This window comes from Malus domestica, chromosome 02 (genome assembly GCF_042453785.1).
Source record: "Malus domestica chromosome 02, GDT2T_hap1".
In the NCBI taxonomy this organism is placed as follows: Eukaryota; Viridiplantae; Streptophyta; class Magnoliopsida; order Rosales; family Rosaceae; genus Malus; species Malus domestica.
This window is the reverse complement of record NC_091662.1, coordinates 14,959,843-14,983,799: the sequence shown is the minus strand read 5'-3', so window position 1 is coordinate 14,983,799 and position 23,957 is coordinate 14,959,843. Positions and strand designations below refer to the sequence as shown.

Genomic DNA, 23,957 nt, shown 5'->3' with positions numbered 1-23,957 from the left:
TTATTTTGATTCACGAAGCAATCAATGAGAAAATGAAGTAAGAATAATTGAATGATGCAACGAAAGTGATGAAATCATATATACTTACTGCAAATGTGCCTACAAGAATTGATGTCCCTGTTGGACAAAATAATATGGCAGCAAATGATTTATCTGTTACATGCCTGAAGCGTGGCAGACCCTCAGACTCAAAAGGTTCAGTCATTCGAAAGAAGAAGAATATGCATTACTGAACTATTGCATTCCCGAAGCATAACTGTTGCATGCCAAAAGCATGACAGTCGTCACATGGATATACATCCCAGAAAGAACAATCCGTGGACATAGGAATGTTAATGTCTCATGCATGAAGCATAATAGACATATAGGTTCCAATGACTCAACTCCCGGAAGTGGAGATTAAAATCCAAGCTCTATAACGCTCAAGAAGAGGTTATGATCCGCATTCTCTAAATTACGACTATCTTGGAAGAGATAATGTAATGTCCTTGAAGAGGCAATGGATATCCAAAAGAAATGAAAAGCTTTTATGCATGCGCATGGACATGAGAATATGGGATCACGGATTGACGATAACCAATGGTAATTTTGGTTTTTATAAGTAGCTACAAAATCATCAATGAGCTGTGTTGATATTGAGTCTCGTTCTTTTTCGTCAACAAAATTATTGGCCAAAATGGAGAAAGGCAATTCCATTACAATTTTGTACGAACGTGGAAAAATGGACCTATATATTTGAATATAATACAAATAGCCAAAAGATGTTGAACCAAGGAGGTTACATTGGGCATTTGTAATACAGTGAAATACACTCACATGATATGACACAAGGTATTGAAACCTGAAATTATACTCTTGTAAACAAGTTCATATGAATGGAGAATTATATACGAAGGGTTGTAAGTCGCCCACACAATATCTCCATAAGTAAATCCCTCAAGTATACATGGGAGCAAATTGCTCTATATAAATTCCAAAGGAAAATGTGTCATGAAGTGTAGAAAATCCTTGAAGGATTCAAATTGCTTAAAGTAAACCCCGGAAGGGTAAAGCATAAAATATGTACTCAATACCAATGGATGGTATAAATTGCCTTTGTGAGTACTATCATTATGATATTGTTGCAACATACTAAAATCTCTTGCAAGAAGTTGATGATATTAAATTAGAACTCCTGAATAGTTGAATTGAAACTCCCGAAGAGTTTAGAAAGAATATAAAGTGTTGAGAGAAATATTGTCTCGAACTGCAGATCGAACAATATGCCAACACAAATCTCATCTATAATGTTTATGATATTAAAGAATCATATGGATTGAAGATTATGAGTTAAATACTCAAATAATGTCGACACTAAGAATGATTATTTATCTTCGTGAGGGTAAAGATAAATTAATATTTGGTCTAGAAGTACCACATCTTAGTGAAGTATGTGCTTTATTGTATTTAGCACAATACATTGAATGAAATAAAACTTATCTATTAATATCTCCGAGAAATTACAGATATGTACATACACATGAGTTAAAACAAACAAACAGGATGGAGCCTTTACAAAGGTTGTTCATGTGAAGCCTTAGTACTCAGAAATACCCCAGAATGGGGATGCACTGGAGATTGATTATGTGGCACCCCAGTACTTGGCAAAACACCAGAAGGGGAAAGCATCAGTTGCTTTCGGAATCTAGCAACAAACCTCTGGTGATCACTTTGAATCCGACTTTCCGATTCCTGCAGCTAATCGAGCTTTCTTTTCATGCTCGTCGAGTAATTATTTGCAAGCACATGTAACACTATATTCTTGTGCTTGAGCTCTCTGATTTCTAGTTTAAGACTTGCCACCTTAGCCATCAATGATTCAACTTGGCGAGTTTGAGCAAGTAGGCATTGGCCCATATTGGATACATAGCCCGCACATTGAACACTGAGAGCCAAGGATTCTTGAACGGCCGACTCATCAGACCGTTTTGAAATGATCATGTTATCCTTTGGAGTGAGAAGATTCCTAGCTACCACAGTAGCGGTTATGTTATTCTTCATCACTGAGTCCCCAATCGTAAGAGGATCATTAGAAGATAAGAAGGACGGGCGCCATATATTATCCTGACGCTGCTCGTCTGTATCACTCCTAAGACTCAAATCTAAGCAAATGTTAGATGGGCAAGTCATTTTCAAAAATGATGAAGGAAAAATGAGGTCAAGTAAAATTTCAGAAGTGCAAGAATGAGGAAATTTCTACAAGCAGCAACTTTCTGAGCATACTCTTAAACACAATTAATGTCTCTATAAAAGAAGAGGCAACATAGCCACTCGTTTAGATATCGAAGAGTCACCGCTCTCCGAATTTCAAAAGCTAGATTTTCCTAAATAAAGTTCGTTGACATTTTTCAGACGCAATCTCAGCTTTTTTGGATATCGCGTGCAACTTTGTCAAAGATCTCTAACAAAGTTGAAAACGCGTAAATCTTACTGTTCTAATTACACCACAGTTGCTGACAAGAGTAAAGGCACATCACCACTACCTGCTATTGAAAAATCTTTATATATGTTGATCTCTGTTCTCCATAACAAGGCAGACCTGCAAGAATACCTAACTCTTCCTCATCTCCGAGAATGCATCTTCAACAAAGCATCTCGAAATACTCAGTTTTCTTCCTCTCCGATAATACCTCTTCAAAACAAGTCACACCAGAGCAAGGGTATCTCATATCTTCAGGGAGGAGAGCAAGAGTATCTCATATCATGCAATCTTCCTGTCATTTCCTTTGTCTTTGTTCTTACCTGCAAAGACAAGGATAAAGAAAGCAATATGTCGGAACCTCCACTCAAACTCACAGTAAGAAACCGACTGCCTGGAACTTTTCATGATTGCTTACCTAGTATTGCTCTCGAGTAACCATCTTCAACTGTTGTTAGAGCTGGGTCTCCAGTCACCAAAAAGTGATGAACCATCCAAATGCAAGGGTTGCATTCCACTCCTACATCAGAAGGCAAATACTGTAGGAGAATATGCTACACATGCATGGGGGAAAACCAAGGAAAATACTACTTAAGCAAGGGGAGCAAGTAAGGCAAGTGAAAATGATACATTGAAGCATGTAGAGACAAGCGCAACAAACACGTGCTGATTCATCCCCAACAAAACTGAAGATCACTTGCCACGTGAAGCTCCTCATGGTCCAATTTCATTCAAGATCAAACCTCGAAGCCCTTGATGAAATCACAAGTCCGATTCAAGATCAAGTGTCCACCACTTTTGAATCAAATTCCGCTCCAGATAAAACGAGTAAATTCAGACCTTTGGGGTAAGTCTAACAGAAGACCCTCCAACCCAGTTCAAGAACAAGTCTGTGGAAAGTTAACAAGAAGTAAAACACATCTTTCGGCAACTCTTCTTACTAAGAGACTGAAGCAGAATGATCAACGATCAGCTTAAATGTTTTGAAAACAGTGGGAGATACTTATCAGGGAGAGCATCCAAAACAGATCAAGATTTTAACGAGTCAATAGAAGACTTGTGGTCATTCAAAGGGGAGTGTTGTGAATAATATGTGGATGGCCCACATGAATAGTTTGTTACTATTTATGCACATTATTTTCACTATTCATTTGTGGAAAATTTGTAAAGTGAATAGTGCTTTCTTTTGTTTATAAAATGAATGAGAGGTGAAAAGGGTGGGGAGACTCATGGGAGAGATAGGAAGGAAGAAAGGAAGAGAGAAAAGAGAGGAAGAGGATAGGAGATAATAGAGAGAGTTATCTTTATATTCCTATTATTCCAAATTATAATGAAAGCATCACTGCTGCCCCAATGACGTACTCCAGTCACACTGACTGTAGAGGAACCTCGTAAATTTTGTGTCTTGTTTCATTTATTCCACTGCACCCACCGTCGATTTTACAACAATAATTTATTTTTATGAACATTTTAGTCTAAAAATATTTAAATTCTGATAAGTAATTAAAAATCATACAAATACATAGGTATTTATAAAGTTTTAAGTTAAATTTGATTTAAATATTTTTCTTAAATTATTTTAAACGTTAGATTTAATTTTGGGCCGTCAAATCTTTTTTTTACTATTAGATTTGATCTCATTTGATCATAGCCGTTAAATTATAAGTAAAAAACAAAACAAATGTTTGAAATATGACAGTTTAGTAGGTCCAGAATAATCTAAACCAGACTTAAATCTTGGGTGGAATCTAGCCCATTGTAGATATATTTTATCCTCAAGACTTATTTTAGCTCATGGTTGAAAATGGTTTGGGGGGATTTTAAAGTTTATATTTTAAGTTTTATCCCATAGGTTGGGGATGATCTTACATCAAAAAGAATATATCATAGATCCATCGTATTGCTCTATAATCCTCAAGGAAGAGTAGGATATGACAAGTACTTGCACCAAAATTAAAAGCTTGGAAGTATTCAAATGCATTGGGTTTGAGCCCTACTTTCTCAACTATTACTACTATAAAATAAATTAAAAGTCAAAATATGCTCCTGATTCAAATTAAAGAAAAGAATGATTTTCTTTTCGGGTGATGGTAGAGAAACTATACTTTTAAATTATATTTTGTAGACCACTTGATGTGTCAAATGAAATCCAACCATCAACTTTCACAATCATGTAGTTTTGTTGACCTTAGAAATTACAAGAACTACTTGGCGTGCATGCTAAATAACTATTGATCTAACTAAATCATTATGTTAATGTAGGCGTGCCAATTAGTAACCAAGCTCGATCAGACGAATACAAATACTATAGAAGCATACAAAAGTATAAGTATAGAAGAGTCTAATAGCCAAGATAGTTATCATTTAGAAAACTCAAAAGAAAATGATGAGCATAATAATATAGAAGAGTTTGATGGAGAAATATTTGAGCATGAATATCCGATTTTAGAATAAGGAACCCGTATAGAAATATTACAGTTAAATAGACCAAAGGGTTTAGAAGAATTGTTACAATTAGCAGAACAAACGCGCTACTGACTTCTGCACCGAGCTACTATGGTCGAGGAATGAACACTCTCAACCTAGAGTTCCAGAACATGAAGACAAGACTATGCAATTCACTACTAAGTTCATGATCTTCTGCACTAGTTATAGCAGTTTCGACTATATTTGTGAAAATATAAGCGCGGAAAATTGGTATTAGTTTTTAGGGATAGAGATACTCAAAGGAAATGAATGTCTAATGTTGTTCGGCTGTCTAAATGCCAAACTTTGAAGTGCACTTGTGTGTAATCGATCATAGAACACCCCACTTCGTTGGAAAGCTGATGAAGTGACCTCCTTCAGCGAAAGAATTAAAAACTCTTCTCCGACTGAGACATAGATAGATAACCAACCAAAATATAAGCAGTATTGTTAATCTAACTGAAGATACTCCTAGATCGACTGATTCTATGACTCGAGTGATGTTTATCCAAACTGAAAGTACTCCTCGATCGACTGATTCTATGACTTCAATGTTATTATTCCAAATTAAATGTGTCGCCATGTTAATCCCAAATGAGAAACCACATGATAGTGCTTAAGTGATGCTACCTAATCAAAAGATTCCCTTCTCCAACTTTCTTGTCCAGATGCGGCAATGTATTTCAACAGCAAATTGCAATACCACCTCACTTGGCATCATCATATGTTTTCTTTTCCGTCTAATTGCAATGCATGCATTATCACAAAATCCAATCTGATCACATCACCAATCTCTGCATGCTAATTCCACTTTTATAATTCATTTTGACCAGCCAAAGATGTTCATCTCTTATACTATCATTATCTCATGTTATCTGGAGACCACGTACAAATTCCAACCAATCACAACTCAATTTGGATTATACCAATATCCTATATCAGGCGTTCTTGTATTCAAACATCTTGCCCAAGTAATTATCAAAAAAATATCAAGATGATTCCAATTTTTCGAAAGATAATTATTATGGTGATTACAACTATTATAATAAAAATAATTGAAAATCACCTTAATACTTTACTCATCCAACGACCCAGAACTTCGTTAATACAATGACCTCGTTCATACAAAGCTAACATTGGGTCCAAAAACATTTATAAATAGGGATGTGATATCCACACATTCTATTTTACTTCTCATACACCTTTTTAAATTTCGACCGTCGGATCAGATGAATTGAAGAAGATCAATGGACAGAAATGATCAAGAAGTGTGTGAGAAGTAAAATAGGATGTGCGAATATTATAAATATGGTCTAAAAGATGGTTTCCCAATATTTTCTTCTTCTAATTATCAAAGTCACGTCACGTCACGTCACGTCATATTGGTTTCAGGACAAAGTGAATCGTGTGGAAGAGAGAAACTAGTAGACAATCCAAGAAACAGAACATAGTGAATCGTGTGGAGGAGAGAAAATAGTGAATCGTGTGGAGGAGAGAAAATAGTGAATCGTGTGGAAGAGAGAAACTAGTAGACAATTCAATCGTGTGGAAGAGAAAAACTAGTGGACAATCCAATGAGAAACACGCATATAACCAGTCATGGGGTTTTTGTTTGACTTCCTGACATAAAGATCATGTTAGAATCGACAACGCTTACGGTACTGATTTAAATGTTATAATCGACAACGCTTACGGTACCAATGTTTTGAGATACATGTGGCTCATATCGCAGGAGAAGGTGCTGTCTTGATCAACTGAGGATACTTCTTGTGAGAATTATATGAGTTTTCAAATCGTGTTTATTTATCGTATATCGTAAAATTATAAATTATTTTACATATTTTTATTTAAAATTAAACATGAATAATATCTAACGAAAACTAATCGCACGATATACGATAATAGACACAATTTAAGAATTTTCGAGATCCTTACAAAAAAAATCCGAAGAAGAACACGGATGTTTTTAGAATCGACAACGCTTACAGTACCGATGTTTTGAAATACATGTGGCTCATATCGCAGGAGAAGGTGTTGTCTTGATCAACTGAGGATAATCTCTATGAGAATTATGAGGGTTTTTAAATCGTGTTTATTCATTGTATATCGTAAAGTCGGAAATTATTTTACATATTTTTATTTAAAATTAAACATGAACAATATCTAACGAAAACTAATCGCACGATATATGATAATAGATACGATTTAAGAATTTCCGAGATTCTCACAAAAAGAATCCGAAGAGGAACCTTATTCGTCTTGATCGGCTCTAATTTGGGGTGCCAAATCGGATTAAATGAGTAGGAGTTAACTTATTCCACGTAATAGAGTTGTAAATTAATTTCGATTGTATCCCATCTCAAATAAACCCAATTTTTGAACTACATCACCACGTCTTGTAACAATTTCATTTCTATCCAAATTCTGTCCATCTTAAAAATAATAATTTAGTTTGATTTATGGTAGAATTTGACTTTTTTTCGTGCTATTAGAACATATGTTGGCATATGTATAAAGTCCGATGCATGCTCCATGTGATTAAATTTATGTTGTCCACGCAGGGACAAAACTAAAAATCTATATATAGGGGTATCCTTAAACAACAAAGTCACAAATGAAAAAGCTTAAGAATTTAATGAATAAAACAATTATCTATTAATCTATGTAGTTTTGCATACAACATATTACAATATCTATTGACGCGTTTTCATGTTTAGGAAGTGTTGCATGACAACTTCATTGCCAATACCATCAAATATTCTCTATCTATTAAATAACTATGTTATCATTTATCCATTGTTCTCCCATTCGATTTCTCAATCGATTATTCAGAAATTTCGTGGCTGAAAAAGCTCTTTCAACCTTGGCAATATCAATTCGAAGAGTTAATAACTTAATATCAATGTCACAAGCAAGTAAACTAGTGGATACACCTTATCTTTTTTACACTAAACCATTTTTTTGCAAGATATCCAATCTCAATGCTAGACCACACATCCACATGTGGAGTGAAGTAAACCCATATAAAGGAATGAGGATCCTCTCTGAATCCTCTTTGTGAGGATCCAGAGGATCCTTTAATCGTATCCGGTCATCGTAAATCGTGCGGTCATTTTTCATTAGGTACTATTTGTTTTCAATTTTAAATAAAAAATTTAAAATAATTTCTGACCGCACAATATACGATGAATGAACACAATTAGAGGATACCCAAGATCCTGACAAAGAGGATCTGGAGAAGATCCTCATTACATATAAAGCACCTTGTTAGGTGAAGTTTTTCAGTCAAATTCTGATACTTGGTTAGTTGAACCCCAACGTGTGGATGCAAATTTCCACCATCTCTTCATTTGACGAAAATGCACCTGCAAAATAATAACACCTAAGATTAAGGCCAAAAACCTTACGCGCCCACGATGAGTGTGGGAGTTTGGCCGAAAAATCTCCGATGCCAAAGTTAGAATTCAAAAAAGAATATATTTTGGAGTTTGTGCGTAGCAAAATGGCTTAATATTTTAGTGGGATAAGAGGGGTATTTATAGGAGGGTGGAGAATGGCATGGTTTAGGAGAATGGAAAGCCGTATATGGTGGTATTTGGAGAATAATTGCAAGATATTATGTGAAATAATATCTTGTAATTAACATGACAATTATTCCTAAATTAAATAGGAAGTTTTGGGAGTTACATTTTGAATCATATCAATAAGGGATTGATGAGGAGTGATGAGAGAGATTTGAATAAATACCATATTAATCACCTTTGACTTTTCCTTGATTGAGCCGTTATTGTTCGTTGCATGTGCATGGGAATTTAGTGTGTCTCGAGGGTAATTTTGTCCTTCTAACCCAAAAGTCCACGTGTCACCTCCTTATTTTTTTTATTATTTTTGGCTCACAAATGCCCCCACACCTACTGGGCTGATCGCAAGAAAGGGCATTAGGTGTAAAGATCTCTAACTTTAATGCAGATTCCCACTTTGACTTGGAATTAGATTCTTCTAGGAAAGGGAAGTAAATCACCACTAAAGCCTATTTAAGCCTACCTTAAGTAAGGGATTAAATCAACTTTGGATGGCAATTATTTATCCCTACAAGAAAGAGAGAAAGCTAAAAGATATTTGTTCCCCCTCCCCTAGCATTCTTCTTCGCTTGCCTGTGCAAAGAACCGTATTCCGTTGATTTCTTTGTCTTCTCCACGCTGCACCAAGGTAAGAAATATTTAATTTTCCTTGTTTTTTTCTTGGGTGGTGCTGCCGCGGGGAAACCGTCGGGGTGGTGCGGCACGTTGGCTAATAGGGGCCAGAAGTTAGCTTGGTATGGGCCGATTATGTGGTGTGGTAGGGGCCACGACTTGGGCAGCTCGGCTTGGCTGAAGCCAAGGGCTAGCTCGACATGGGCTGTGGAAGTGGCGTGGCATTGGCCACAGTTTGGGTTGCAGCATCTGTGTTGCTTGCCAAGAAGAAGAAAACTGCTTGAGTTTGATTTCTTAACTGTCGTATATGGAGCAATCAATGACGAAGCTGCCAAGATCGAAGTTGCTGAAGATGAAGTGTCGGATAAGCAAACTACTAAGTACGAAGTGGTTGCTGAGGGCAAGATGGTTGTTAGAAAGCCCTAGGTCATCCAAGCTACTAAATGAGTAGTTTATTCTATTTAGCTTGTGTCGAATTTTGGTGACCTTCGCAAAAGTTTATCAATTTGCTAGAAATTTAATAAATTGTTTTCTTCGCTTTGCTCCATCTTCATTTTTTCTTGAAACTTTGCTTGCTTGAAGCGCCTTGCAAAACTTTTAGCCATAAAATCGTCAATTGAGCACGTTGTTTAAAAAAAAGTTGATCATCCTACGGAGTCACTAGGGCTGTGAGTTTTTGCTTCTTGGGTGTCGAGCTGTTGAGTTCGTCGTCGACTACTGCCCCTTGACCATTTGCTGCTTAGCGGGTCTTCAAGTATTCAATCCTTTGAGTTGTTTGGCCTACATCACAACATGATAAAGATATATGGAATATGAAAATCGTTAACTAATCACATCAAAATGAGTAGTTGTGTGGAAATTCATGGGCAGTTTGCCCCTTTTCGTTGAAGAATAGACCCAGATGAGTGTTGGAGAATTAGTTTATCCTCTCAAATTGAATAGCAGACCCAGATGGTTGTGGGGAATTGGTTTATCCTTTCGCACTAGAGAGCAAACCCAGATGAGTGTCGGGGAATTGGTTTATCCTCTAATCTCCAGTTTACCCAAATAGGTGTTGGGGAATTAGCTTACCCTCTTGCACTAGAGAGCAATTAGTTTACCCTATCTCACCAAAGAGCTTATCCATATAGGTGTCGGGGAATTAGTTTACCCTTTCGCACTAGAGAGCAATTAGTTTACTCTCTCGTATTGGAGAGTTTACCTAGATTGGTGTCGGGGAATTAGTTTACCCTTTCGCACATGAGAGTAATTAGTTTACCCTCTTGCATTGGAGAGCTTACCCAAATGGGTGTCAGGGGATTGATTTACCTTTCGCACTAAAAAGCAATTAGTTTACCCTATCGCATTGGAAAGCTTACCCAGATGGGTGTCGAGGGATTGGTTTACCTTTACCCTCTCACATTGGAGAGGCTACCTAGATGGGTGATGGGGGATTGGTTTACCCTCTTGCACTAAAGAGCATGGAAGTCGTTGTCATAAGCGCAGTTGAGGAAAGCTGGACTGCTAAACAACTGAAATAATCCCCAGCATGTGAGGTCTTGTTCGGCGATCTACTTAAGACTTCAAACTTGAGCTACTCCCTGACCTTCTCCAAGTATTACGTCATTCTTAGATGTTTATCGTATGTTCTTTTCAGGCTTGATTGATGGTCAGTTGAGAATCTGAATGGATTGCAAGCTTTTTCACCGCTAAGTTTTTCGCTGAAAGGGGCTGCTAGTAAAGCCTCGTATTCTACTCCATCGTTAAATGCTTTTAAGTTTGAAGTGTCTTAGGCTTAGTTGGCGCAGTTAAGAGCTTCAAGATGGCATAACTGGGGGCCGTGGTGTAAGATCAGCACGGTTGGAAAACCATGGTGACAGATCGAGGGTGGCAAGGAGTTATAAGGCCAGTAGACATGACTGTGAGTGCAGAGCTAAGGCCGACTTAGGCAAGGTTGTACGCAATAGGAGAAAGTGAACCACTAGGTCCGCGGTGCTCAGCTACTGGTGATGTGCTTGGGTTGGTGTGACATTTTGGTACCCGTATACCCTCAGTGTGCCATTAGGCTAAGCTATTACATTTGTCGAAACAGTATCCGCCAATGTATGTGGGATGGTTCCGTCTGCTTGATTTTGTCAATGAAATGTGACATGCTTATATTAGTCATGCCTCGTCGAAGCGCCTCATCAGTAGCTTCGTTATGTTGGAAATTGCTTAATCATACGGTTAAGAACCTCTCAACTTCTTCCTGAATTTGCCTCTACTAGGGCAGCAAAAATTTCAACTACCTCCGGTCGTGACCTGTTGGTCTAAGCTGTTTTTTCCTATGCTCAGTTAGTCTATGCCGTAGTTGTGGTACATATGGTACGTTCCTGGAAGGTGAACGGGTTACTCGCAAGCTGCCGGTTAAACTTAAGCTGAATTAAGTGACTGTTTCTCTCCGTCCATTGTGCTACCTACTTCGATGTTAGGTGATTGATGCTCCTTGTGAGCTTAGACGCGAATGAACACTTCGTGTGGAAAGTTGTCTATGTTGATTATCAGATAGTGGCCTCAATTGTCAATGTATGCTTGTCCGTGAGCTTAATTGGGAGTGCACGTTCCTCCACGCACTAAGATAAGAGTATACGCTATTTGGGGGCCCAGTCGGGAGTGTTCATTGTCAGAACGCTCGATTCATGGCTGGTCGAGAGGCTACTTGTGGGGATGCTGCTGGAGAGGTCGTCGTTTATCCTTGTCCTGCTTCAGGACACCTTGTCTAGGGCACGTTGCATATTGGTGCATTGCAAAAGCTGGTTCACCAAGGTCATCTACTGCGCGAGAGCGCTTGTCAACTCTATGACTTGTTGGGACAAGTGTTGTTCGCCATTTAGACTGGAAGAGCTTGGACGGTATGCGTCTCCTTAAGTAGTGGAAGTGTAATGGACTTCGAGTGCGAGATTGAGTTGGGATATATCAAATCTGCGGAAAAAGAGGGTGAAAATACCCCCGATTCAATCGTCAGTCCAGAAATATGAAGCTAGGACGATTGAACCAGTCTTAGACTGGTTTGGACTGCTAAATGGGCCATGGGAGTGGGTTGGGCCATGTGCATGGGCTGCCTCGCATGCGGTGTGAGTGGGCCTTGAGCTTGGGCTCAATTTTGGAACACGATGGGCTCACACTGGCCTTGGCCCCGCGAGTGCTGGGCTACTCCATCTTCCACAACTTTTTGGGCTTAGATGGTTTGGGCTGCCTCTAGCGTATGGGCCTACTGCTGCAAAGTGGCGTGGGCTTGGGCATGTGACTGCCTCGTTGCTCCCTGCTCACCGTGGGCTTGCTGCCATGAAGCTAGTCCACTCCCCACTGCCATGGTGATCCTTATGGTTGCCATGGTGGTGGTGCTCCGTGGTGGCAAAGTTGCTCTTCTTGCTATCGCGTTGAGCCTCGTAGATTGTCGTGGTGGGGCTACATCTCGAGCTCCATTTTATCCAAATCCTTGAATGTAGAAAGTTCCATTCGTAGTGGTTGCCAAATTTCCCACCATTGTATTTTCTCTTCGTCTATTCAAATAATTAAAAAATTATAGGAATAAGAACGTACGAAAAATTTACGAACGAATGAGAAATGAGAAACTTTGAATGTGGGAGTCTTCTTCGAGCGTGTGAATCAAACTCTCAATGAAAGCACCAATTTATGGATGCAAATTTCCGCCATCTCTTCCTTTGACGAAAATGCACCTGCAAAATAATAACACCTAAGATTAATGCCAAAAAGCTCACGTGCCCACGATGAATGAGGCGGTTTGGCCGAAGAATCTCCGATGCCAAAGTTAGAGTTCATAAAAGAATATATTTTGGAGTTTGTGGGTAGCAAAATGGTTTACTATTTTAATGGAATAAGAGGGGTCTTTTTAGGAGGGTGGCTGACCCTTAAGGTGGAGAATGGCCGGCCTTATATGGTGGTATTTGGAGAATAATTTCAAGATATTATGTGAAATAATATCTTACAATTAACATGCCAATTATTTCTAAATTAAATAGGAAGTTTTGGGAGTTACATTTTGAATAAAATCAATAAAGGATTGATGGGGAGTGATAAGATGGATTTGAATAAATATCATATTGATCACCTTTAACTCTTCCTCAATTCAGCCATTATTGTCTGTTACTTGCGCGTGAGAATCCTGATGTGCCTCGAGAATATTCAAAAGTTCACATATCACCACCATAATTTTTTGAATTATGTTTTGCTCCACACAATGTGTTTCTGAAACCCTCGATTTATATGAGTTTGGTTGAAAGGGGAGGAGGACAATACGAGGACGACAGGATTTGCTTTGTGGTGGGGTTGAGTTTTGTCGTGATTTGGGTTAGGACATGTGGGATATTTTGAATCAAAATTGAAGTTTTGATTATTTTTATGATTGTCATGGCTAACCCGTGGGATTGCTATATGCAACATGCACATTTTTTCCCACCAAAAAAATGAGTGGGGACTTCCACTCATAATTCGTCACATGTGATAGGTCGTGTGAGAATGTGAAAGACAAAGTTTCACATAGGTGATGCAACAAACCTTGTCAAAAATTATAAAAAGTTAAATTATTTCCAATATTACCAATTGATTTTATAATAAAACCTCAACTTAAAGATCTAACCTCGCAGCGAAGCCTAGTATATAAATATATGCCGACCTCTCCAACCTGAGGATTGAGCATGTCCCAAAAAACAAAAAGATAGCAAGTTTTCAAGACATTAGGAAAAGCCATGGGAGGCGCCAAGGTCATCTCAACAAGTACAGTGCAAGCCGCGAGCCATAATGTTAATGAGTATTGCTCAACTCCAAGAGTTGAGTTAACTCCGTGGGATCTCCAACTCCTTCTTGTTGATCCCATCCAAAAGGGACTCCTCTTTCACAACCCGAAAACCTTATCACAACATATTCAACATCTGAAAGTCTCCCTTTCTCGAACACTTGACTTCTTTCCTCCACTTTCCGGTCGCCTTGCCACTATTCACCACGACGATAACACCACCTCCTTTTTCATCAATTGTAATAATGCAGGGGCCCTGTTTGTCCATGCCAAAGCCTACGGTGTTACCGTCTCCGACATAAATGAATCTGGCTATGTTCCTCGTGATGTTGTCCACTCTTTTTTTCCTCTAAATGGTGCTAAAAACTACGAGGGAACCTCTAAGCCGCTGCTTGCAGTGCAAGTAACTGAGCTTGGGGATGGTATTTTCATAGGCTGCACCGTCAACCACACAGTTGTTGATGGCACTTCCTTTTGGCACTTCTTTAACTCTTGGTCCGAAATTTCTCGGGGTTTTGATTTTGTCTCAAAACCACCTGTTCTTAAGCGTTGGCTTCTCGATGGTACTATTAGTCCCATTCGAATTCCATTCTCAAAAATTGAGGATCAAGTCTCCGATAAATACATCGGAAATATCCGAGTACCATTACTAAAAGAAAGAGTCTTTCACTTCTCAAAGGAAAAAATTGCTCAACTGAAAGCAAAAGCCAATGCTGAGATTCAACTTGAAAATACTAAAAGAAAAATCTCTTCTTTACAAGCAGTGTTAGTTCATCTGTGGCGGTCTATAATCCGTGGTAGTAATGGAGATCTTGATCCTGATAAAGAAAGTAGTTATCGATTACTCATAGGTGCTAGGTCAAGAATGAACCCACCATTGTCACAACAATACTTTGGCAATGCAGTTCAAGCAGGGACTGTGACCATCAAAGCAAGGGAGGTTATCAAGCGCGGGCTTGGTTTTGTGGCTTGGGAAATGAACAAGATGGTGGCTTTGCACACAGAAGAGAAACTGAGAAAATTCTTGGAGTGTTGGGTACAAGAGCCTAAGTTGCTGACAGAAGGAAACATGGCTGCTAACGCTTTGGTCACAAGCAGTTCACCGCGGTTTGACGTGTATGGAAATGATTTTGGTTGGGGAAGGCCAGTTGGGGTGAGAAGTGGTGCTGGGAATAAGTCACATGGGAAAATCACAGTGTTTTCTGCGGTTGAAGAAGGTAGCATTGATATTGAAGTTTGTCTTTTGGCTGAGACTTTGGAGGCTATGGGAAATGATTCAGAATTCATGGATGCGGTCACAGTCTAGTTGTAGGACCACCTTCGGGTTTGTGGATGAACGCTCTGTATCCTCTACCCTTATACTCCAAGGAGCTAATATCGCCTAATGTTTTATTAAAATAAATGTTTTGATGCATAATCAAATTATCATTCTCTGTTGATATGTCCAATTTGCTGGTGTAATCATTTCTTCTCAATTAATATTCAATATAGAAAATGCATGTCATGCATTTCTAATTTCTAGAGTGGATTAGTAGGATAACATATGAATGCTTTGCCAAGCGATCACGCATTGGCCACGGGAAGCTCGCCACGTGCATGGTAACGATTTTGGTTGAGGAAGGCCTCTGGCAGTTAGAAGTGGCGCTGGGAACAAGTTCGATGTGAAGCTGACGGTGTTTGCCGCGGCTGAAGATTGAAGCATTGATTTTGAGGCTTGTCTTTCGCTGCAGACGTGGCAAGCTAACTTTCCTCATGGTGGAGGACGAAGAGTTCATGGCTAGTGTGGCTTAGTGAACTTTATTTTACTTTATTTTACGTTTATGTTTTTCAAAAACTTCGGCGTAGGAAGAAATTTTATCATTAGGGATCTTGACGTTGATTTCTTTGGTTTATTATTGTGCCTATGTTTTATTTTTGTGTAATTTATTCTTAAGAAAATCCACCGTCCCACTTAATTAAATCCTCCAGTCAATAATTGAAAATTAGTTGGTTTTATTACAGTTCTGGACAATTAAAAAAGGAAAACTAATGAAAAGGGCTTGAAAACTTTGAGTTTTAATGATAAGGACAAAATAAAGAGTAAAGTGAATAGTACCAGGATTGACTTTTTAGTGTAAAAATGTGGTTTTTCGTTAAAGTGAACAGTATCGGATGCTTTTCGTTAAAGTTCCCAATTAAAAATGGTTGTAGGCTTTCCCCTACACCATGTCATCATGAGTCAGCTAACAGTCAGCATCGTAAATAAAGGGTCAGAATTATTATAGGATAGTGTTGTTGTTTTGTTTTGTTTTTTTTTTTATAGGAAAACTAATGAAAATGGTTTCAATACTTTGATTTTTAATCAAAAACCATATAATAACTTTATTTAATGGTTAGGACAAAACACAATATCAAATCAGCCCAATAAAGACTGGCCCAAACAAATAATTTATTGAGCTTCCAATTTTACCCTACCGTCAGTATTGGCCGTTTATGTTCTTCGTTTCCATCACGGGTGTTCTTCTCATTTGGAGATCGTCTTCTCTCTCCCTGCCTGCACTCCTCCTTCTCCTCCTCCATGTCCGCCATGACGTCATCTCAGTACCTCATAAACCCACCGTCCCTGCAACCACAAAAGCCATCCACATCTTCCGAAGCGCTCGCATCCACCATCTCCGGCAACCTCAAGATCAAACTCAATTTCCCGATATCCACAAGCTTTCACCTGTCGATGATGGCGTTGTATTTCAGAACCCGCATGATGCTATATTGCTATATGGACGAGTGGACGGATTCATGGTTGAACTAGAACCACGTTTCGAGAAGACCTTGTCAGGTTTAAGAGCACAGCTTGTTTTAGTGATTATTATTATTTCTCTTATATATGTCAGTCCACCATCAATATCTAAAGTTCATCAATCCTTCCTATGGCCACCAAAATTAATTGAAAATTCAGAAAACCTTATCAGCTTTGCCTTTGGTTGTGAACTGCTATCTCAAAATTGCCAAGAGCTCTTTGTGTGTGGCACGACTTTGCATTTTGTTTTTTGTTTTTTTCTCTCTCTTTGCAACCTTTCAAGTTATCGAAATCAAAGTTTTGAGTTTACATGCATTAGTGTGACAAAGCTTTTGCTTGATTTTATATATTCTGTCAAGCTTGAGTGAAACTTTAACCAAATAAATATTATTCTTGAAGCTTTGGTTTGGATATTTCTTATCATTTCGAGTTTAGACCTTCAGTTAATTTCGGTTCGTCTTGCTAATGTCATTGCGTTTAGTAGTATTCTTTTTTATTTGTAAGTGAAAATTACGTGCAACAAATATATTATTTTAAAGGTCACAATGGTGCGATAGATAAAATTATCATGTGTTTATATAATACAATTTGCCCATTATGTACTTATAAGGTGGTGTCACCGATTACAAGATAGTTTCCTCGACTCTTATAATGTTTTGGTTGTGAAATTTTTGTTTTTGGTTGTTTGAAGTTTTTGGTTGAAGTTGCCAAGAGAGGAGATTCATGTTATTATAAACTTTGATTTTTATGTGCATATATTTTATATTGATAGTACCAATATTCAGTTTCAGAAATAATATATTACTCGAGTTCAGTTTCATAAATAGTCGGTTTCAAAAATAGTATAATGCCCCTATTTAGTTTTAGAAGTATAGTACCCGCAGTCAGTTTCATAAATAGTGTGGTACCTGTGTTCAGTTTCATAAATAGTGTGTGTGGTACTCATGTTTAGTTTCAGAAATAGTGTAATATTCGTGTTCAATTCATAAATAGTCAATTTCAGAAATAGTGTAGTACTCATGTTCAGTTTCATAAATAGTGTAGTACTGTTTCAGTTTCAGAAATAGTGTAATACTCGTTTTCATTTTCAGATTTAGTTAGTGTTCCGTTTAAGAAATAATGACTGGTAGTAACTTTTTTAAACCCACAACAATATCAAACTGACTCTTTATAAATAACTTAAATGAAATCTATATTAATCTTACTTTGATTCTATTATTTCAATAAGCATTTCAACACGATTTTGATATGGTATTTTGTGGTGGATGCACATATATTTATAGGCCTGATTATAGTACTAATAAATTAATAAATAAAATAATAATAACGGACTAATAATTGGGGATGAAGGTTATAATTTTGGAATGAGAATCCTCGCCAGATTAAACTTTCAATGGCAGCATCATACATTTGTTTACCATTTAGCACAAAGATGAGGTTAAGGAGTCAGAAGATGAGGTTAAGGGAGTCAGACTCCACAATTACTTTCTACCTTCTCAACGTAGGCCCATAAGGCCTCCCTCACCGCCATAGATTCGATGGCTAAACTAGAGGCTACCCTCACTCCACCACGACCTCCTCCCAATTGGAACCAACCACTGCTGTTTCTAATCACCCAACCCGTACCACTAATCGCCATCTCTTCTCTCCATGCACCAACATAATTAACCTTCCACCAACCAAATGCTAGTTTCCTCCACACAAAATAAACACTATTTATAAAAAGATAGCAAAATAACTCACAGTATTTCTGGAATTGAACGAAATAAACACTAGTTATAGAAATATAGCAAAATAACATACACTATTTTTGAAATTGAACCAAAATAGTGCACACTTTTTTCTAGAACTATCGCAAAATTACACATTATTTATGAAACTGAACCAAAATAACCTGTAATATTTTTTAAATTGAACCAAAATAACACACTATTTCTGAAACTAAGCAAAATAACTAACATTATTTATGAAACTGAACCAGAATAACTCGCACTATTTATGAAACTGAACTAAAATAACACGTACTATTTTTGAAATTAAACCAAAACAACACACATTATTTCTGAAACTACAACAAAAGAACCCACACTGTTTCTGAAACTGAACCTAAATAATTCACACTAATTTAGACCAAACATAATCATAAACTAGTTTCCAAAAAAAAAAAAAAAACATAATCATAAACATTGATGTGAGTCTCGCACTTTAAGTTTCACTGATCCAAGAAATCTTGCCTTAACCTTTGTTGGTAATTTTAGTGCATTGAGTGCCCTTTAACTCCACATCACCTTGCCGGACACTGATCTCGAGGGCCTCCTTGTTGAGCCCCCTCATAGTTCCCCAAGTACCTCTACAGAAGGTTCACTACCTGATCCTCCAACATAATCTCGTCGGCCGCCCAATCTTTCTTCCAAATCACTATCTCATTTTAACCGATTGAAGTCGGAAGAAATCGCAAGGTGAGAGGAAGCTCGTTCGTTGGAGGAGGTAGGCACCTTTTGAATAACAAACCTATTGATCTTTGTTTGGTGGATTAATGAGGTAGTGGCATACTTGTAAATAAAAAGAAGTTTAATTCTAACAGATTGGTTGACAGAATGTGATTTCTGTTAGGGGGAGGGGCTGGAAAAAAAATTTTATTTCGTTTTGGGCTTTTAATTCATCCTATGTGGGTTTAATGGTTGTGGGCATGAAATAGATTAATTTTGTTCTTATAATTAAATATAAAGCCCATTTTATTAAAGCTCCATTTTTTTTATAGGATAGTGTTATTATTCACACCTTTATTTTTTTCCCCACATTTTTATTAATTTTTATCAGTTGATTTTTTTTCAAATAATTCAATATTAAGAAAAGTGTGAAAAATAAAAATGAGTGTGGATGGAATGGATACAGACACCCTCGTTATATCGCATCATAATTGATGCTAGCGTTAGCCTCCACCCAGTCAACAGCAGTTCTAATCTTTATTTTGTCGTAATTGTTTATGGTCCAGTGCCACACAATATTGTAGCCTTAGCCTCTGTGTTTTCCAATTAAATTTTGAAACGAAAAAAATGAGTCGGATTCGGCATATATCCACGACGATTGTCTGACCAACAAGCTGTGATCATCTCTTAACTCGAAGATTAATCGAGTTAACTCCGTGGGATTCGAGACTAATCCAGCTTGATTACATCCAAAAGGGACTTCTCTTTCAAAAACCAGCAGAGAGCAGTTTGATACAACACCTAAAAGACTCCCTTTCCCGAACTTTGGATATCTTTTATCCACTCGCTGGCCGCCTCGCTGTGACGGAAAATAAGGATAAGACCCCTTCTTGTTTTTCTATCAACTGCAATGGCGACGGAGGACAGTTTGTCCATGCAGCTGCTGATGGTGTTGGAGTGGCTGATATTCTCGACCCTGTTTATGTTCCGGAGGATATTGTCTCCAACTTCTTCTCCATGAATGGGATTTTGAACTACGAAGGCGTGTCCAAACCCTTGCCTGCCGTGCAAGTAACTAAGCTGGTTGATGGCATTTTCATAGGTTGCACAATGAATCACTCTGTTGTTGAGGGGTCATCATTCTGGCATTTCTTTAACACTTGGTCGAAAATCTCTCGTTCGGGCAAAAATTCTGAACCCCCTCCCATTTTTGATCGGCCAACTTCTTGATGGCTTGTTTCATCTCCCAATTCCAATGCCCTTCTCACACAGCGGAATCTCAGATAAGGTCACTCGACCGATCTCATTGAATTCTTTACAAAGGGTATTTCATTTTTCCAAAGAAAAGATTGCACATCTCAAATCCAAGGCCAATGCCGAGATGGGCACCAATAACATTTCATCCCTTCAAGCACTCATGGCCCATCACTGGCGAGCAATAACTCGTTGTGGACATCTCAACCCTGATCAGGTGATCAGTTATCGGGTTGCAGTAGGATTGAGGCAAAAATTGAAGCCACCATTGCCAAAGGAGTGCCTCGGAAATGCACTTCAGGGAGTTTCTGTGAAGTCCACGGCATGTGAGCTTTTACAACACGGACTAGGCTGGGCGGCTTTGCATATAAACAAGACCATTGCTTCCCTGACAGCAGAGGAAGTGAAGAAGACATTGAAGGATTGGGTAAACGCCCCTCTAATACTTTCAAATATGAGGAGTAATATTCCAACAAGTACTAGTACCGTTTCATTGCTCATAGGAAGCTCACCACAGTTCAATGTGTATGGTAACGACTTTGGGTTGGGGAGACCGGTTGCTGTGCGAAGCGGAGCTGCTAACAAAATGAACGGGAAAATAGCAGTTTTTCCTGGGGCCGAAGAAGGAAGTATTGATTTTGAAGTTTGCCTTTTGCCTGAGACTCTACATGCTATGGCAGAAGATGCAGAGTTCATGGAGGCTGTGGCCACATGTACTAAACCCTGCATATATGAAAGCTGTCTTGCAGATTAAATTACCAATTTGGTTAAATATCCAAAGGTTAAGGTTGGTATTATTAGCTTACTAGATGAATAAGGAATCTGTAACAAATAGACAATTTGATAACCATTTCGTTTTCAGTTTTTGTTTTCAAATTGAAGAATTCAAAGGGAAATCAAATAAAGATGTGTAAGAGGAGAAAAAAGTATGAGAAAATCATTTTCCTTACTTTTTCCATCTTCTAAATTTGTCCTCGTCATATTTTAATTCATAATCTCATGCTTCCTTATACCGGCATCCCCAATTTTTCTTCTTACATCGTTTATTGGTGTAAGTTGACTCGATACAAGTCGTTTATTGGTGTAAGTTGACTCGATACAAGTAAAAAAAATGTGAAGTAAGCTTATTGGGTTCGATACCACCCAGAGTATTAAACCTAAACTGTTAGAGGTTTTCTATTTGAAATCGCTAAAAAAAATCCCGGCCTAGTGCTCCATCTCATATTAAAACCCTTAAAAGAATAACGTCATTATGTTTTCTTTCCTTGTTTACTTTGTTAATTCATCTTAAAAATCAAGCTATATACTCAGACTTTGTGTTTTGTTTTTTTGGTCGAACTACTCAGAATCTGTGGTTTTGTACCATGGTTCATAATAACAACTTCAAATCGTGGAAGACACCTGCTTGAACATTGGCAAACCCTAGATTTGAACGAATTAATTGAGTTTTTTTTTTTTTAATTGTTACGGGATGTTGGAATTCTAAATTTTTTTTTTAAAGCATGGAACAGGAATAAAATTTTCATTTCGATTAGATCAAACTAATTTTCTATATTTTGGAGATTCCTACAATATAGGGACTCGAGTGCGCCGCAAATAATCACACTCTAAGAAAACACTATTCTTTTCAAAAAAAAAAAAAACACAATATCTAATCCTAGATATCCTAGGGTTCTCCCATTCAATACAAATTTCATATAAGTTTTTCTCCGGACTAGTATAAATACCCTCATTTAGGGTTTATCTCTAGTAATGTAATCATCGCAGATTTTACTCCCTTGTCCACTAATTGACTCTTATATCTAAGCTACTTATTAATAGAAGTCTGTCAGTCAACCAAAACTCTATGCAATTACTGTTCTAACCCTCTCATCAAAGCTAAATAAAATTAAAAGACATGGCAATTTAGTAATTATATATCACTTAAATTTTTAGTTTTTTACACAAACATCACAGCTAGATAAACATAACACATCCTATTTAAAAAATAAAAAATGGAGGATGTCTTTTTCTTTAAACCCACGTCTCCCACTTTAAAACCACCCCCTAACCCCTTCTTCAAAGTTCCACGCCCAAAATTTTTTTTGAAAATTTTTATTTTTTATTTTTAAAATAAGTGATATAAATATTTTTGTAACAAATAATAGACAAATTTAATTACACACGTATAACGTGTGCGCACATGACTAGTTGCTCATTAACTTAACCGTTGAAGAGCCTTTGACCGCTCCACCGGCCCAAGGTTAATGGTGGGTGTTTTCTCTTTACACGAAGCCGGATTTCTTCCATCCACAACGGTGCACGAATTTGGTTTCAACAAATACATTGATTTCAACCAACTAATTATGACAATTGAGTGAAAAAAAAATCAATTACCTTGAAAAAATACAATTTTTTATTTTAAAAATAAAAAAAGCTGAGGTAAAAACCTATTAATAATAATAGGCTAGGGGTACAAACTCAAACATAAATTAGAATTCCCTGCATTTTTTTTATACTTTTTAGATCAAGCATTAGTTCCATTTTAAGATTTAATTAAGGCGCCTTAAACAATAGTCACATCAGCATTTTTATATTTATTTAAATTAAATGTCATTATTCTATTTTTTGAAATTAAAATGTTAATTATTGGATTCCAAATATGTCCTTTTAGGCAGATATTTCTTTGTACGTGACCTTTTTTTGTAGGAAGTGGTTTGGTTTGTTGAATTTCAGAACGTAGATTTCTTCTCCTAGGTTGAATTTTTTTTATCTCTCATTTTTGAATTTTGAATGGATTTATCCATTTCAATTAGTGGTTGTTTGCACAATTTTATCTTGTTATTGGGTAGATAATTAAGAGAACATATCCGGTTTGTTTTGGGAAAAAATTTCGTAAGAGTATGGTCAAAATTTTCAAGTTCACTGCAGAAGTAGTTGAGGTAACATGCAGATTTCGAGAAAAAATGGTGGTGGACTAATTGACAAACTCTTGGAGGACTTGCCCAAACAGAACTATGCTGATCCATTCTTCTTAGGTGCCAGGTACGATTTGTAACGCCCCGCCCCGAATAAATTATTTAATTCAAGAAATAATGTTATTATTTGTTGATAGGCCCAACCTAAAAATCATGTTTAGTTGATTACCATTAATTGTTTATTTTCTACTATATTCAATTCACTAATCCTTACATTAAATTCAAAACCGAATAAAAAAACATAAGGTAAAACTCAAATTATTTACTAAATTCCTTCCTTTAATTCTATGTCTTGTTTCCGACCTTGATTCATAATTAAAAAAAAATTAACACCAAACGTACAAATTTATTCTCATCTTGTCTCTATTTCCTTTTATAACACACTTCTCATTCTAAGAATTATTTCTCGAGTTATTTAAGGCTACATCTAACACTGTTAGACTACCTACGTACCCTGGAGTGGGATCAAGCCTTTCGTAGTTCACATATTCCAAAATTAAATAAAATCTGAATATATTCAGTTAATCCAACATATACCAAAATCGTATTAATATTCAAACCACAGCAATTTGATCTCAAAAACATAATTAGAATAACGAAATTCACATAAAGAACAATTGTCGGCTCCCTGACCGTGCGCCGGCACACCC

General features: G+C 37.3%; 2 protein-coding genes across 2 annotated transcripts; both read left to right on the top strand.

The window, feature by feature from the left end:
• The first annotated feature begins 13,743 nt into the window (after window positions 1-13,743).
• Window positions 13,744-15,406, top strand: LOC103445094 (uncharacterized acetyltransferase At3g50280). The gene has a single exon (XM_008384061.4). The coding sequence runs from the start codon at window positions 13,845-13,847 to the stop codon at window positions 15,195-15,197; it is 1,353 nt and encodes a 450-aa protein (XP_008382283.2). The 5' UTR covers window positions 13,744-13,844; the 3' UTR covers window positions 15,198-15,406.
• A 5,071-nt stretch (window positions 15,407-20,477) lies between these two features.
• Window positions 20,478-21,104, top strand: LOC103416124 (uncharacterized acetyltransferase At3g50280-like). The gene has a single exon (XM_008354383.4). The coding sequence runs from the start codon at window positions 20,478-20,480 to the stop codon at window positions 21,102-21,104; it is 627 nt and encodes a 208-aa protein (XP_008352605.3).
• Window positions 21,105-23,957: the final 2,853 nt, after the last annotated feature.

Coding starts and splice junctions, on each gene's coding strand:
- LOC103445094 (XM_008384061.4), top strand. CDS start 13,845: ATGGGAGGCGCCAAGGTCATCTCAACAAGTACAGTGCAAGCCGCGAGC.
- LOC103416124 (XM_008354383.4), top strand. CDS start 20,478: ATGGGCACCAATAACATTTCATCCCTTCAAGCACTCATGGCCCATCAC.